The sequence below is a fragment of the Dunckerocampus dactyliophorus genome, chromosome 4 (assembly GCF_027744805.1).
Source record: "Dunckerocampus dactyliophorus isolate RoL2022-P2 chromosome 4, RoL_Ddac_1.1, whole genome shotgun sequence".
Lineage (NCBI taxonomy): Eukaryota > Metazoa > Chordata > Actinopteri > Syngnathiformes > Syngnathidae > Dunckerocampus > Dunckerocampus dactyliophorus.
In genome coordinates, this window is record NC_072822.1 from 6,270,880 (window position 1) to 6,289,085 (window position 18,206).

Sequence of the window (18,206 nt, forward strand, 5' to 3'; positions counted from 1 at the left end):
TCAATGATCAAAGACACAAATTCCAAAGGAAGAATCACGACAATATGGGTACCGGTATTTGAACCTCTGTAGTGCATGACGTCCCACATTTTACGAAACTTCAACTGGGAAAGTGTCAGAATTAAAAAGGTTTTGCTTTTTCTTTGGCTTTTTGGCATCACTAAATCACAAAGCCTCCCACACGGCAGCCTCTTACGGTACATGCAGCGGAGTGCCCTAATGCCGGTCAATTGAATGGGCCAATGAAAACCAGGGCATTTTTATCACTTTCTAAAAAAAAAAAAAAAAAACCCAGGACAGGACATGAAATTAGGACATGTCCTGGGAAAACGGGACATTTGTTCACCTTATTATATATATATTATAGTATATTTCAACAATTTTAAAAGCAGTGTCAAAGGTAAATACAATAGTGTATTGGAAGTGTGTTATCCAATACAGTCTAAAAGTGCTTTTAGTAAGCCCTACTGTGTTTTGTGTGTCTGTAGCTTTAATGCTAATGAGCTGTGTTTGTCCATGAGTGTGTGCCTCAAGTAAGTGCTATTGTGCACTTATTATTACTATCCACTTAAAAAGTGGGACAGGAGGACACAAACGCTGGCAACACTAGCATCGCTACGTGATCCACAGTGCTAACATTACACTCACATTTTACCAGCAACATCATGCTAGGTTAGCCCCATCACTGAAGAAAAACAAAATGATCAAACTTCCGGCTTCCACGTCTGTAGCTGACTGGCAGCTAGTTGGCAGAACTCCAGACAGGACTCCTGATTTTAAGACGTGTAGCGAAGCCTGTCAGAGGATTGAGGTATTTCCATTACGTGTTCATAAACACTAAACGTTTGGGCCACACATAACAGCATTAAAAAGTCCCTTTTGCACAATAGGGGGCCTTTAGAGTCTAAATAATATTGTTTGTTATTGTTATTGTCCATTTATAAATCAAATTCCAATAAAGCAAATACAGTCATCCCTCATTTATCGCTGTTAATTGGTTCCAGACCCGACCGCGATAAATGAATTTCCACAAAGTAGAATTCAATATTAATAAACGGGATATTTTCGTAGCTAGAGCATGCAAAACTTAAGTTTGTGACCTTCTAAATACGGGTATTAGAATTATTAGAGCCCTGTAGACATGACATAACACCTCTTTCGTCACCTTTACACTCCTGGCTATGATCAGGCAGAGCTAATTGGCAAGAAGAAACAGGGCTTTTTTAAGGTAAGAGTAATGTATCCAACAAAGGTTAAACTCTAGTTAGCAAGATGAGATGATGGCTGAGAGGTGTAAATTCAGAGCGTTCAATCTAATATTGATTGACTGGCGACGACACACAGACGGAGTAGGGAGTGGGGGGAGAACCTGAGGTAGACAAAAGCCTTGCTATTCACGGAATAGTAACAGTGGATCAAGGCTGCAAAGCGAGATATGCGCGCTATCCCGTTACACAATGCCAATTTACTTGCCTCGACACTCTCTGGCTTCTCCACATCCCACTCTCGACAACATCCTCTTTCTACTATCTTTGGCTTTCCTGCTATTTCTGCTCGAGTAGCTTTGTGTCATACGCACTGAGTGCTACTCAGGCATGCAGTTGTACTATTGAACCTTTCGTGTGCCCTGTGGACATGCTACAGGCTGGATCGCGTGTGTGTGGGAATGTGTGTGGAAGGAGTCTCCTACTGTGTAATGATGTAGTTCACTTTGTCATAGGTCAGCGTTTACAGTGAAGGGTCAAACACAATGCATCTACCTCCAATGTGTCCATTTTAAAGGAATAATCTGTTCCGGTGTCAAACTTTCATCATATTAAAACCTTGTCATACAAGTGTAAAAATAACCACAAAAAATTAACCACAACAGCGGAGGGCTCAGGATCAAGAGGAACCAAATTTGATCCTAATCTGAACCTGATTGCAGCAACTTGAATTGAACATAGACGCTCCCAATAAACGTGTTCAGATGTCCACCATTAAATCCTAGCTTGTTTAGGGTTGTGTAGCTGGGATCCCGCACAAAATCTGATCAAGATTGGTCACTCAAGTCTCACACCAGGTCACTGATTTAGCTTTTTTGCCTTGGCAGAGGTCTTGTGCCGTCTGAGTAGTGCTCTCATTGTGCGTGATGTCATTAACGCTCTTGATCCACATCACTCGAGCAGCCGTTCTGCTGAAAGCCTTAACAAGATTAAGTGAGTAAAATGGCATGCCTGTTTCTGTGTGTGTTTGTGTGGAGGGAGGGGGCTGAGACATTAAGAGAGCCGATGCAACCATCCCTTCTGATGTGTGCCTGATATCGCCTTTCATCCACTTCCTCCTCCAAGAGTCAAGTTGCCAGTTCCCGTCCTGTGGAGAGAGTTGATCGCACACTCCCGCCTCCCTCTCCTTCCACCTCCCTCCCCCTTCCTGCTCTCTCTCTCTGTCTCTGTCTCTGTCTCTCTCTCTCTCTCCTGCACTGCACAGCATTCCACTCTGTCCCGATCACTCACATCTCTCCTCTCTCTTGTCCAGTGGCTGCAGGAAAGGAGCGCCGTGTGGTCCCGCTCGACGCTGGTAGAGGAAGTCAAGGCGGAGGTAAGCATCTTTCACTTTGAAGTATTTCACATGACTCTGCCACTATTTTCCTTGTTTTTTTTTCTGTGCCTCCACATATGGTCGTATCTTTCCTCGCTCCATCTTTCTATCTGTGAAGTGGTGGCACCCACCGCTTGTACATCTGTTGCTTGTCATTCCGTGCTGACTATCACATTTCCCATTAAGCCTTTCCTCCAACTTCACCGTGAGTGTATGTGAGACACTTCTGCTAGTCTTCTCACAAATGTGTCCCGCCGGATCCACATTGACATTACATAGCTGTGATAGTCAGTATAAATGGAGCCACTATTATCACTAATAACGCCTTTGTCTCACCCTGTCTGTTTGTGTGGGTTAAATATGGAGCGTGACGGAACGCTGAAAGGTTGGAATGACTGTGTCTGTGCGAAAGAGAGAGAGAGAGCGAGCGACAGTAGAGGTGTGTACTGTACGCTTAGACGTGTCAAGTTGAGGCTAGTGGCTCACTCTGTCCAATAAATCCTCGTGTGACTTTCCGCTCGTCACGGCTCACTCAAAGCTACTTTTTGCTGTTTTTTTCCTCCACCTCATTGCTCCCTTAATTTCTCGCCTCCCTCCCTCCCTTCCTTCACTTCCTTCCCTCCTGCAGGTTGCAAAATGGATTCTCTTCAGTCGGAGTCATCAAGGGAAGGGCAGAAAGCGGAAGCGATCGCAGGCCAACAAGGTGAACTACAAAGAGGTAAGGACCAGTAACTTTTCTCTCTTCTTCTAACGTTTGCTTGTATGTTGTGGCTCCAAGGATCCCATGTTTACATCCTCTTGCCCACATATTTAGACTGTTAAGCGCTTGTATACATCACATGCCTCTCGGTCTGCATGTGGTCAGCGTCAGTGAGTGTTTGTGTCTGTGAGAGGAGGAGGCGGGGCACAATTTGGCCGTGACATTCTGGCTTTTCAGTCAGCCATTGAAGGTCTGTCGCACCTCCGCAACTACTTCCTGTCTGGCCACTTAAAAACAACAACAACAAAGATGATCATGCAAGTGTGTGTGTAGTTAATTAGGGCTCTCCAGGGATGGCTAATCCCTTCCAGCCACTAATTGACACACAAACACGCACACATCCCTGCATCATTAATGGACGCACACTGATCCAAGAGTCACACAGGGCCAGGAGTCATTAGCGAGAGTACCGCTGTGTTTATATATCACTCTCGGTGTACGCCAAAACTCGTATTTTTATGCGCAGTACATTTTAAGGGCAAGGATAGTATAATAGTATTACACAGTGGAACCTCGAAAGTTGTATAGTCAGAAAAAAAAATGTGACATCACGATGACATCATGTGACATCTCAGCATTTGTCTTGAGACCTCCGTTCAGCGAGTGTCCAAGAGTTAGCTATGCATGTTTTGCTTTTTTGAAAACCTTATTCCAAAAGAAATACGAAAAATTTACATCAGCAGAAGTTACATGAAGTGAGTGGGCGCTTTCATACGCATCGTAACTTGTTCTCAAAGTTACCGTGGACTGTTTTGTTGTTTTTATGTGTTAAAAGTAACACATAGTAACATATCTTAATATTAGTAGCGGTGAACTTATTTTTACACTTGTAGAAACGTTGAAACATCCGTCAGGTGCATCTGCGGCGCACATTTGTAATTAATGAGTTAATTAGTGTTTTCATGTTTTTTTTTAAGTGGTTAACTTTTTGTTACACTTATTAAATACATTGAAAATTTGATCTGTGAGGCAAAAAATACGGTTTTATTGTTTTTATGTCTTAATATTAACAGTTAACTTATTTTTACACTTGCAAAGTGGAAATGTTGAAAAATGAGATCTGTGATGCGCATCGGTGATGAAAACTGCGTTTCGTCCGAGTCATTCAATCCTGTTTTATTGATTTTACCTCTTAGTATGAATCATGGTTTGTCATTCATGATTGAAGGGACTGCCTGCCTTTTTTTAAATCAAATTATAAGAACACCACCACTGGCTAGCGTGTGTTGCCAATAGTGGTATAAAAGAACAGATTGTACAAAAAAAATTCTATATTTTTCACAATTTTGAGTTAAACTGTATAAAAAATTTTCAGAAATTTTAGTTGGACCGGAATAAATGGCGTTCATGGCTGTCACTCACTATTCACGTACATGTCCGTGACACACACACACACACACACACACACACACACACACACACACACACACACACACACACACACACACACACACACAAAGGCAGTCTCAGAGAGGTGATCAACAGTTTACATTCATGTTGATGTTGCAATAGGCTATACATTCAATGACAGCTAACGTTAGTAGCTAAACTTTGCCAAATTGACAACAAATATAACGTGTGCGTGTGTGTTACGTCGCCATACTCAAAGCAGGAAGAGGCTGGATAAACTGCTTGCAGTACATGTGAATGCTGGCGCCCTCTAGGCAGCTGGAGGAACTCCCTGCATTCAGTCGCTTTGAACAGCCATGTATTGTTTTTAACATCTTCATATCAACAGTGGCTACCTTAGTTTTACATTTGTAAAATGAAGATGAAAAATGAGATCTTTGAGGTTTTTGTCATTAAAGACCGCTTTCTTGTTTTTACATCTTAATACCAACAGTGGCTAACTTGTTTTTACACGTGTATGACAGCTGTTAACGTTAAAATTCAAGATTCAAGATTCAAGACTCAAGAGAGTTTTATTGTCATGTGCATAGTAAAACAGCAGTTATACCATGCAATGAAAATCTTACTCTGTTCATTCAGAAAAGAAAGAAAACAAATGAAAGAATAAGAACATAAGAAACATAAACACATAAACATATATACCAATAAATTAAGCAACAACAACAGAAGAGACATTAATACAAGTAAATAATACAAATAAATAAATAGATAAATAAATAAAGTGCTATGAGTGTGTGCGTGTGTTGCGTGCGGCGTGTGTGAGTGCTTCGTTGAGAAGCCTGATGGCCTGTGGGTAAAAGCTGTTTGCCAGCCTTGTGGTCCTGGACTTCAAACTCCTGTAGCGTCTGCCTGACGGTAGGAGTGTAAATTTCCTCAGCCTTCTCAGGAAGTACAGTCTCCTTTGGGACTTCTTCAGAATTTGTTGGGTGTTGTGAGACCAGGTGAGGTCTTACTTAATAAGGTTTTACGATGGCGACAGTTTAACCCTGGAACACATTTTCTTTCTATTAGATTTATTTTTCAGAAATACTTGTTTTGAAATCCAACCTTTTTTCACACCATGCTAAATTTATGAAAAAATATGACATCAAACAAATCTAAATGATATATTGTGAGTACAGGGTATAGCTGTGTGTGTGTGTCTTCATCTTTAGAATTGCATAGTGGGCCAGATCAAATGCTGTCATGCGCCACAGGTTTACCCCCCTCCCGCTTTAGTGTTTCCACTTTAAATGTCTGCTAACTTTAAAGCTCTGCATATATTTAAAACTACATTGTACAGTTTTTAGCCGTACCTGCAATCCAAAGCATACTCAAGTCCGGACATGATTCTTTTTTCAAGATTAGATTACCGTACTTGTTCGCTTTCTTGTTTTTCCATGCACATGCCTGCAGAGCCGACATAGCCGCCTACCCCCTGATACTTTACAAGATACGCACTTACTTCCAAAAAGGACATCTTCCTGTTTGAGGTGGCGGTTGGCGCTATAATCTACCTCATGAAAGAACAACCATTGCAGTCTACTTGGCCGTACACAATAGCCAGAAAGGAGGGAGGGGACGTACGGATGGAGTGAGGGAGCCAGACTGAGGGAGGAGGTCAGCGTTTGAAGTTGCACCATAAAAGGCATGGTGAAAGGAAACACGAAGTGACCCCTCCACCACCGCTGCTTCCATTCACCCCCCCTCTCCCCACTGTCCATACCCGCTCCTCACCATCCCCTCCCTTTGTTGCTGTGTGTACAGATTGCCCCATAGATGGACCAGGTGTACTTTATAGTACTCCTTCATGTATTTCAAACGCCAACAGCCCATTTTCACCTCCCCTCTCTGCATCGCGCTCTCCTCCCAAGCAGCCTGTTGATGACCTGTTATTCACAGCAGAATGCACAGACGAGTGAGAAGGGGAAGCTGCAGGTAGAAGAGCAGGACGATCTTGTGATTAAGCAGAAACAATAGAATGAAAACAAAAACAAAAACATACAAAAACATAAGTTCAAGGCAATATTTCACCAACAGGGGAGGATTAAATCAGTTCTGCTTCTTCCTACTCCTTTTCAGACATGGTGACTTGTGCAAGTGCGAACATGCGATGTACTTTAATGTTTTGTTACGCAAGTTCGAAGTTAACCATACCAGTACCATATCTAGCCATCAGTTCAAACGCAAATTGGGATATCTTTTTTTCATAAAAGTCACTAGAGTGGTACCTTTGGTTTTTCGTTGTAGTAATCTGTTCCACCGTCAGACAAAAAACGAATCGTACAGGAATCGATTACATTTTTCCCATAAGAAATCATGTAAATCCAGTTAGTCCATTCAAGAACCCCAAAAACTATTAACAAAAACACATTTCAGAAGACTTTATCAAGAATATTTATAGTTGTGAAATACTAATTAATTACGAATGACATGCGCAAATGTATCAAAATGCATTTCACATCACTTTTACCTTTTTATTGACAACTCTTGTCGGCGAAAGACAGCGAGTGGGGAGGTACCTTCATGCTTCATACAAGTTCTCTCGTGAAACTCAATGTTTCTCACCTTCTTTATAAAAGTGCTTGTACTTGCACCATTCGTTGGCCCCATTGTGGGTTATTTTGCATCCACACTCAATAAAAAAAAGCACAAAGACTGAATCACCAATGCATGGGATGCTTTGTTTAGGCACTTGATTCCTCTGAATGATACAAGGGCAAAAGGACTAGTTTGATACATGCAATGTTTGGCCGTACAATAACCGAAATATACAATATACAAAAACGATGGCAACATTTTGGTGAAAATCCATCCATCCATTTTTTATACCTTTTGTCCTCATTAGGGTCACAAGTAAACTGGAGCCTATCTCAGCTGATTTCGGGTGAGAGGGCTCCACCAGCCAATCACAGCGTACATATAGACCAACAAGCATTCACATGCACACATATGGACAATTTAGAATCTCCAGCCAGCCTAACATGCATATTTTTTGGAATGTGGGAGGAAGCCGGCGTACCGGGAGAAAACCCCCACACACACAGGGAGAACATGGTACCGCTGTATTTTAAACAGTGAAGCTGAAGGAAACCTGCACCTTTTTTGGAATTTTGCCCATCATCCACAATCCTTATGTGAAACATGAACACGTATTTCTTTCCCTTTTCTGTGCGTTCTAACGAGAGAAAATCAGTTAGTATGAGCCAGCTAACATTGCACGTCATGGGAGGTACCTATTTGAGGCTAGTGGCCCTATAAAGCCCTCCAAAAAACCACTAACAACGTTGTATCGTTTTATATACATGCTGTGATCATGCATTGACAAGTACATTGATGATAACATGTAATACTTACAGTATCGTGCTGTATTTTGATGCGTCTTCTAGCACAAGTCCTGTGCTCCAGTCCTCAGGTAAAAAATGCTGACAGCAAACGAGCATCTTGTTGAGCCTTTGTAGCGAAATTGAGAGCCAGTAGTATCCACTCTTCCGTCTGTCCTGTTGCAGTGGCTTGAGGCGTTGTGAGTGATGCTGAGACTAGCGGCTAGCGAACTGTCATGTTACACCGCCAGATGAATGCACTTTTTCGTGTTAGCTGCTACAACAAAAATATCGCTGTAGCTTGTAAATGGAACACTGTTTTTTTGAGGGTTTTTGTTAGGGCTTTAGCGTCAAAATAGGTACCTCCCATGACGTGCATTGTTAGCTGGCTCATGCTAACTCGTTTTCTATCGTTAGAACACACAGAAAAGGGAAGGAAATATGTGTTCATGTTTTACGTAAGGACTGTGAATGATGGGCAAAATTCTTAAAACAAAAAGTGCAGTTTTCCTTTAAGTAGCCCAAAACGTACAGAATGACTGGCAAATTTGGATTTAAAGTGAACTTTTATTTGTTGAATGAAAGTATCTGCCTGAAGAAAACGGGAAAAAAGCCTAAGAGGATGTGTTTGAGATAATTCAAGAATAATAATTTCAGTTGTGAAAGTGTATCATGTCCCACTTTTGCACCATTGCAAAGGCTGCTGGTTATTTAAAGCTTAATCTAAAGCACTCTAATCAACTATGCTTTTACATTTATATTATGTATGCATTAATGATAATAACTGTAATATTGCCTCTTTCGCATGTCATTTCCAAATAAAATGATTAATTTAACAGAATTATCACGAGAATAGAAACACAAAAATGTGTCAAAAAAGAAATTTAAAATCCATTAAAAAGACCTCAGGTGTAAAAATTCAAGGAGCCGATATAACCCAAATGGTGCAGTTTACTTCACTCCGGTATGCAATGTTTCCATTGTAAAGGGTCCCCAAATATCCAAAATGTACCGTACCTGTGCTTTTGCTGTAGCATGCTAAAATTCACTTGTGTACAGTGGAGCTGAAAATGCTGTCCTCTGATTGGTTTTCACTTTCCGTATTGAATGGGAGGAAAACAAAAAGCGCAATCAGTCACACTTTGTGATCTAAGACATTGGCGAGTTACCGGAGGTGTGGACTCGAGACATGTGACTTGGACACGAGTCAGACTCGAGTCACAATTTTGATGACTTTGTACCTGACTTCAAGATTCAAGATTCAAGAGTTTTATTGTCATATGCACAGTAAGACAGGTAGTTATACTATGCAATGAAATTCTTATTCTGTTCATTCTCCCAAAAAAAGAAAGAAAACACAAGAAAATGAATAAGAGCAGAAGAAACATTAATACCAATGACTTGACAATTTCATCAAAGACTTTCAACTCGACTTGGACTTTGATATCAATGATTGGGACGTGACTAGGAATTTAGTCTGATGATTTGAAAATACTTTAAGATTTTCAGGGAGCGTGTTGAGTAAAATGTGTCCCCATTGAAAGTATTCAACATCATTTCCAGCAAGACAACATGTTTTCCCACCAAATCTGTGTTTCTTAACATCCAATCATCCAGTCATTTCTGTGCACTGACTAAATCCCGAATGCTACTGTATGTCTGCACACTTTTTCTGTGACTAAGTCTCGTCACACTGGTCTTATTTTATTTTAAAAATAAAACAATTCAAAATGCATTCATTGCATTTGTCAAATGTAATAAATTGTTCAGGGTGTACCCCGCCTCTCGCCCGAAGTCAACTGGGATAGGCTCCAGCATACCTCCACAACCCTAATGAGGAGAAGCGGCATAGAAATGGATGGATGGATGGATGGATGGATGGATGGATGGATGGATGGATGGATGGATGGATGGGACATAGAGGGTTTATGACTTGTAAGGACTTGAAAATTTCAAGCCTATGACTTCGGACTTGCCTCGACCTGGCCTATCTTCACTTGACTCAAAGACTTGACTCAAAACTTGAAGCTTGCAAAACACTGACTTTCTCCCACCTCTGCGTGTTACATGCTGTCGTTTAGCTATGATGTCACACTTTCTTACGTAACTGAAGCAGCTATCACGATACTACAGTGGAAACAATGAAACAATATGGAACCGTCAATTGAACTAAAGCGCTATGTGGAAATGTGGCCTACTGTAGATGACGCTGTTCTTCAAGAAGGAGAAGATGTTGGTGACATAATTAGTCATCACTCTGCTGAGGAACTACAGATGCATTAGTAAGGATGGTGCAGCTAAGACGACAGAACTAGCCTGGTGAAGCCAGATGTAAAAGCGGTGACAAAGAGAAGGTGGTTGTCAGGAGCAGCCAGTGGAGCTTGGCCAGCATTTAGCGCTAATGACTTGATGGATGATTAGGGAATATAACCCACATGCACACGCTCACACGGCCATACATGGAAGGGGCCAGCCAGACACCCCCTGCAGAGCCACCACAGTTCTGGTCAATCCAATAAAGTCCAAGTTTATTACTAACTTCCCCTCACTCCGTGTTGGCGTGCGCCTTCCTCAGTGGATCTGTAGTAACATTATTGATTTTCACCACTTTTTATGTAACGGGAGTGTGGACATGTGCCAAACATGCATGTGTCCAGTGTGTGCTGGTTAAGTCGGAATATTAGTCATGGCCGTGTGGTAATGGGCCTCATTTTCCTCTGTGGTCTACATAATGAGGGGGGTTGTCTGCCCCTGTTGGTCAGAACAGGAAACCTTCCAGCAGCAACAGCAACTTCTCTGGCATTGATAAGGTCGCTTTGAAGGTTTTCGGTTGTGAGATGGAAAACTGATCAAGTGGACTTCCTTGATATGCCTTTGATAATCGTAAGATCATCTCCACTGATTCCATTTATCGTGCCTGAAGCGTTCTTTGAACCTGGAACTGTTCCCTACAGTGAGCTTCATGTTCGCCATTGAAATCTTTACTGATTTCTCAAATTAGTTCAATGTCTAACAGATGTGTGTGTGTGTGTGTGTGTGTGTGTGTGTGACTGTAAAGGTCCCAAAAGTCTAGCATTGGTGCTGGGATTTAGACAGTTTAAAAGTGCTTTTAGTAATCCCACGCCATTGTGCGTGTCTGTGGCTTTAATGCTAATGAGCTGTGTTTCTCCACACCTGTCTCCATCACAGTGTGTGTCTCCAGGAAGAACTACTGTGTACTTTATCGACTTTTTACATATACAGCACAGGAGGACACAAACGTTACATAGCTATGTGGGCTACAGTGCTAACATTACACTCGCATTTTGAAGAAACACCAGGTGGTCAAATGTACAACTCCGACATCTGTAGCTGACGGACAGATCGCTGGTAGAGCTCTAGGATTTATTATAAGATGGTTAGTGAAGCCTGCTTTTATTCCGCTAGGGATGCATATTACTGTTAGAAGATCATGAAAAAGTCAAATGTGCAAAATATACGTGATTGTCAACAAGAATACAACAGCAAGCCTGTGGTGCTCTGAGCGGTTGTGATAAGGTTTGTATATAAGACAGTATTTACACAGCTCTTCCTCCTGATAAACACATGCGGAAGATGGGGTAACCCTGAATTCTTGACATTCCTTCTGTCCTACAGCAATTTGGCCAGTTGCTTTTTAGCCATTGCCTTGTTGACGGCGGTCCCATTAGGAGAATGCAGTATTGGTAGTCGAGCTCTCTGTCGTGACTGCAGGAAGTGCGAGCATCGCCTCATTTGCACCGCCACTGCTTGTCTGCACCTTCCCCTGTTGACCGTAGCGGATGATGTGGGGAAAAAAACACACCAGCTGGTTTCCACTTGTTATAATAGTTGAGTGTCTCAAACAGTATTTTCCTAGGGTTGTCGGACTTTTGGGTTCAACGGTCTTGGGATCTTAGATCTGGTTTAAAATGGTTGAAGATATGCACAGGAAGGGTAGAATATCAGAGCACAAGAACTGTTCCACACTCTGCTGTTAGGCAGTGGACTCAAGTGAAGAGCTGCCAATTACTCCGAATACTCTTGGCTTCATCTTCCGATTTTCCCTTCTGTTTGTTTGGCTGGAGTCTATGAAAAAGCATACCTTTTAGGCAGGTATGGCATTGTTGAGGTGATGCTTCACACATATGGTTTCCCTTTTCATCTCTGTTTTCCCATTAATGTCTCCTGGTTTATATGGCCTCCTCACCCTTCCATCACCTTTTCTTTTCTTTTCGTCTTGCGTATTAGTGTCTCTCCCTGTCTTTGTTCCTCCGTCTCTGGCATTTATTGGCGATGAATCAGAGATGATGCGAGAGAGAGAGAGAGAGAAGGGGAACCTTCGGGGAAATGACCAGTCGTTTCCTGGACAGGCTTCATCACAGCAGGATGGGAAATGGTCAGAAGAGCAGTATATATACTATATATATATGTGTGTGTGTGTGTGTGTGTGTGTGTGTGTGTGTGTGTGTCCATCATCATATCACTGGGGATCAGTCCACTAATGTACACCACACCCTTTCCATCAAACTTTCACACACAAAGCCAAGAGGTCAAGCCAATATGTTCTGTCAGTCTGTCTTCATGTGATATCCTTGTAATGAATTTTGGGTGATGAAACTGGACTTTGAGGAACTTTTAGCTCTTCTAGCGATTTCTAGCGAAAGGAGTTATTGGATCTTGTTTTCCACCACATACTGGTCTTGATGATGGAGTTTTTCTAGCGATTGTGAACGGATGGATGGACTAATTCCGATCCAGAGGAAAGGGTCATACGCTGAGGGAGCAGGAAAGTGGATAGTGATGCTGTAACCCATTGGTGTTTTATAAGCATTCATTGCATTACCAAAGCCTTGTATGTTCCTTCTCATTACCATCACTGGTATCCTTCTGTAGTAGAAAAAAGAAAAACACACTTGTGGAGTTACTGTATCGACCCGAGTATAAGATGAGAAATAAGTTGAAGTCAGGTCATATTATATTCGGCGTTTAGAGAGGTACACTTGCAAACCAACAGGTGGCATCAAAGAACGTCTCTCCAAAGCGAAGTCAGAGCTTTTCTTCCTGTCACTCATACTGGTAGTGTCTCAAATATTGTTAGCAAGTCATGATGCAAATTTTAAGATAATGGTGATCAATGAAGCGGTCATCAATTGTCAAGCAGTTAATAAATATCATGTTTTATTTATATTGTGTATTTTATTTGTATTGCAATCTGATATTGAGTGTTATTTTTTAAATGTTTTTTTTCTAGTTATTTTTGTCTTAATTTTTATTTTTCCAAAAACGTGTCTTCAAAAAGACATGTGGTCTTATATCAGGGTCGCCAATATGGTAACCCTTTTGATTCTCACGTGATGATGATGGTTTTTCCAGAAAATGTTGTATGACTTTTGGAGTGTTTGGTTCCACTGCACTACAGACAGATGCTGGCAGGGTAAATGAAGCCATAACCTCCTTGGCGGAGGTAATTTCATGTAAAATGCTGGCCAAAAGTGCATGTGACATCAGTAGGTTGTTTCCAGAAATTACAGTACTACGACACAATAGATAAACGTGTGTGGAAATACTGTTATTATTAAAAATTCAACAGGATTGAAAATTCAAATCCATCAACAGCACCAGACTTTCTATTTAGAGCGATGGCTCCATTTGTGTAGTGTTAATGAGCAAAAAGAGGATAAAAACCGAGAGCATCACGGCGTGGATTTGTCTCATTTATCACTCAGCAGCAGGTCTAGTTTTTTTTGGGGCGGGGGTTATTTGAAGCTCATCTCAAGCGGGGGAACTCCCTGCAGTGTGCACTGGTGTGTGTGTGATATACAGTACAGTACAACAATGGAGGGTCGATGGCAGACGCATTGGTGACAACCAAGATAGCGAAAAGAGCGATGGGTATTGGATAAGTGGAGTGGCCAGGAACATGCAACCTTTGACATGTGCAGGCTTTCTGAATCCCAGAAACACTGCAGTGTCATTAAAGTCCAGCTGTGTCGCTGTGTGCAGCACATGTGGAAAACACATTAGAGACAAGCAAAAGAGAGTGCACCCCCTGCTGTTTACGTACAGAAAAGGTACTTACGAATACAAGCACTAATTCATAAACGGTGCAGACAGTAAATACAGCATGCCTTTCTGGGCGTCACCTCATAGATTTCATAAGGTAAGTTTTTTTTTTTTTTCTTTTCCGTGTGTAATTATCACGGCCTGCTAAGCGCTAAAACATCTGCAGGTCCCGCTAACGACCAGGGAGCCGACGGGGCCCTCAGACGGCCCTAAAGCAATTAGCCTCGTCAAAAGGCGCGCACGTGCATGCATAAGTGATGTCAGCTGTGTGCTACTATGTTCCAAAGATGATGATGATAATGATGGAAGTCCCTGCACGTGAAGCCAATCACCAATGTCAACGTGGAGAATAGAATCTAGAATACAGACTGTAACTGTGCTTACGTCAGTAGCATTCTCTAATGACCTTACTCGTACTTAGATTATGTTGAGTTGATGTTGAGTATGAGTTGAGTATGATTGTAGTCAGATTTTTAGCTAATAAAATGAATATATAAAAATAATTATTAAAAAAGAATTTCAATTAGTTTTTGGTCTTTCTTCATTCTACTCATTGTTTTAAGTCTAATCTACTTTGAGTATCTTGAAAAGCAATACTCTGCATACTTGGTACAGTCATCCCTTGTTTGTCGTGGTTAACTGGTTCCAGACCCGACCGCGATAAGTGAATTTACGTGAAGTAGGCTTCAATATCAATAAATGAAATATTTTTGTAGTTGTTCATGACTTTCTACATACATTATTTTACTATTATTAGAGCCCTGTAGAAATGAAATATATATAGTATATATAGTCACCATTACACTACGATTATTCTTTGTTTACGACACATTGTGCAGGCTACAGGATCAATGCAGGGACAAAAGAGACGGCCGCCACTAGCATAGCAAGCTACCAAGATAACTAGTTTATTTATGCAATCTATTTATTCTAAACTTTAAAAAGTGTTTCAGAGTGGTGAAGAAGGACAAAGCAAGAAGCTAATAATGTACCACTTCCACACTTCTTTTTATGTCGGACATGCCATGGCTGACTCCCTGCAGTGTGAAGGTAATCTAGTGTTATGTCTCATCAGTGTAACATTACTGACGCCTAGTGACCAGAATACTACATTTAAGTTGTCTTTCAATATTTTTTGGCTAATAGTGCATAGTCAAGCACAAAACAGCGATCATTTATTAATTTTCGAAAAACCACGATAGTGAGGGAGCGAGATTTATACCAGATTAAGAGTGAAATACAGTGTTCCCTCGCCCTATCGCGGTTCACCTTTCGCAGACTTTTTTTGTGCAATTTTATTTTTTTTTCTTGTTTATTTTTTTGCAGCGTATATACACTGTTACAGGCCGAGCCTGGCCCTTTAAGAATTGCATTGTGGGAAGTTGAGTGTCTCTCTCTTCCCTCTCTCGTCTGTCTGCACCGCCCATTTTCTTCTGCGTCCTGATTGGCTGTAGACCATTGTCAATCAACCTCCTTTGTGTTGCGCTGCCGTGTGTCATCGCTTGCTTGCTTGCTTGCTAGTTTGCAGTCTCCCCAACAAAACCCAAAATGTCAACAAAACGTTCTGCGCCCAAAAGGCAGAGGAGGATGCTAACTTCTGGACATGCTGAAGGAATGTAGACGTTACGCAGCTATAGGGCGCCATTATGGATCAAATGAATCTCCGGTTTGAGGAGGACTGCAACAGAAGGAGTACTGCAGCAGTATGTTTTAACAAGGATACAAAAATGCTACAGTACAGCGTAACGGTGCCAGGACGAAGAGGCACAGTCAGAGGAGTGAAATGTGCATGAGTCACTTAATAATTACATGCGTCCAACCTCATACGTTAATCATTAAAATTCAAACAAAGGTTTGAACCTTTTTGAGAGTGTCTAAACAAGAGACAAATGTGAGAAAATGTTGATGCCTGTCTGAGAAAAGCAGGTGAAGGGTTTTGCAGCCTTAAAACATCTAATAATTGTAAAAAAAAAAAAAAAAAAAAAAAAATTGGCTAATTGGATTTCACTTATGGCAGGCTATTTTGGGAACCTATCCCCCGCTATAAATGAGGGAACGCTGTATTCCAGAAGCAACCAAGCACCAAACAACTTCTCAGGTTCTGAGCTCACGCTGGAAAAAGGTGTCTCAAAAGTTGGCTAAGTTAGCAAACACAGGAGTAGTTAGGATGCTACCTTTAAGACAATGTGCTCAGTGAAGCGGAGGGACACTGATGAGCAGCTAAGAAATATGACATGTTTATTGCAATCTACCAGGTACTAGTTCCCTGATATTGGAAACATTATTTTTGTTTTTCTTAAAAAGACAGCTCTTATATTCAGGGTCTTCTTATAGTCGGCTCAATACGGGGAATGTTGTCAAAAGTACTGGTGTGATGTCTGCGCGGTTTAAACTCTCAGGTTTTGTGACCTCAGAAGTACATTTTCCACAATTTCTTTGGTCAAATTGTCCAATCTTTGGGGCGTGTAGTCAAAAGAAACTGCAGCAATGATAAATGTCCTCCAAAAAGAAGCAGTAATTCACTCTGCCAAGGGATGACAACATGGAATTATTGTCTCGCTCCATCCAAAGTCTGGCGTAATCTAGGATCCAGTTCGACAGGCAGGCAGACTCATGTAAAAGCCATTGACTTGTTGCCAAAAAGCCGTACCACAGGCAGGCAGCTTTAGCGTGTCTGGGATATCATGTGACGTGAGGCTGGATGTGGGCTTATCACAGCAAATAGACAGAAGGATTGTCTTCCCCAGGAGTTTCAATGTAGAGTCAACACATTTGGACTTTTTCTCCATCTGTTTTTCCATTATCTTGTCTCTGTGATTCTCACGGCCATTAGCTAATATCCTCGATTGCTGTGTGTGTGTGTATGTGTGTGTATGTGTGTGTGTGACTGCATGGTTTTATGAGTATTGCCGTCCAGTCTGTGCACCTCTTCAGCTACAAAGCAAATGTACAGTGTGTTTTCCTCAGCATGACCTTTCCGCTCATTGGTTCTGGCTGGCGTCTTCCTGCTGTCTCCTCTTCAGTCTCTCCCGCCACTGCCACTCCCTCCTCTTGTTTGCAAGTCATGCCGTCTTTTGTCTCACCTTTCATTCCTGGCTCAGTATCTCCTTTGTACCCCTCAACAAAAGTCCTTTCCAAATCCTCAATCAAGAGTGCTAGCCTGTTGATAGCCACCATACCCGATTCCCATGTTCTTTTTCTGTTCTCTGTCTGTCATAGTTTTTTTGGTCTGTAGCAGGTCTTGAACATCCAATTTGACGGAGCGACGCCCCATCCACGCCCTATTAACCTCGGCAATTATCAAGAGCAGCGCCCCACCAGTGCAAATATTTTTCTAAGACTCCTTGAAGGAAGCTGCACGGTGGCTAGAGGTTGCTCATGTTTTTATTTCACCCCTCGGGGATGATATTTAACCACGACTCCTCCACAGGATGGGTCCAGAACAAATGACATGAGGAAATTAAATCTGGGAGTGCTGCTATTTTCGGGCGTAGTCACATTTCATACTTGAGCACCTGATTTGTTAAGGGGGTTGGGAAGTTAGGTGTTAAGTGAGATAACAGAATTAAGGATTTAGAGATTGTTTTAGGCCTGATTTTGATGGTTGTGTCTTCATAGGATTGGTTTGCTAATGGAGGGAAAACGCAGGATAAGGATCATTGTGAGGAAATGGCGTCAATCAGTTTTGTTTTTTTTTTGTTCGGTACCGTTGTCACTTGATCTTACGTTGCTGGACTGATGCAGGCAGGAGTGACATCAACAGCGACTCTTTTGTTTCATAGTCTTCACCAAGCAGCCGCTACCAAGACTCGCGTTTCTATCCCCCGTTCTTATTCCTGCTGCTCGCCCAGGATCTAAGAGGTCTTTTTTTTTTACACCTTCACATAGCGCTGGAAAGTGAAAACGACACTTCCTAGACTAAACAGAACATAACCCCCCCCTCATCCTTCAGGGGAATTGGGATGGCTAAACCGGGATGAAGGTGTAAAAAGATGCGAGGCTAGTCAAGCAGTTGCTTGTGTCTCAGTTGACAACGCAACAATGGATTGTGGGGGAAAAGTCAGTGAGTTTGACTGGAGGTCGAGGGAGGC

At 41.8% G+C, this 18,206-nt stretch overlaps 1 protein-coding gene across 2 annotated transcripts in view; it reads left to right on the plus strand.

Moving 5' to 3' along the window:
- Positions 1–18,206, plus strand: part of aopep (aminopeptidase O (putative)) — an 89,872-nt gene that overhangs the window by 54,576 nt on the left and 17,090 nt on the right. For both annotated transcript variants that reach the window (XM_054772833.1, XM_054772834.1), the window contains exons 12-13: positions 2,518–2,580; positions 3,209–3,298. In XM_054772833.1, the coding sequence (XP_054628808.1) occupies positions 2,518–2,580; positions 3,209–3,298 (153 nt within the window). The remainder of the gene's footprint in view (positions 1–2,517; positions 2,581–3,208; positions 3,299–18,206) is intronic.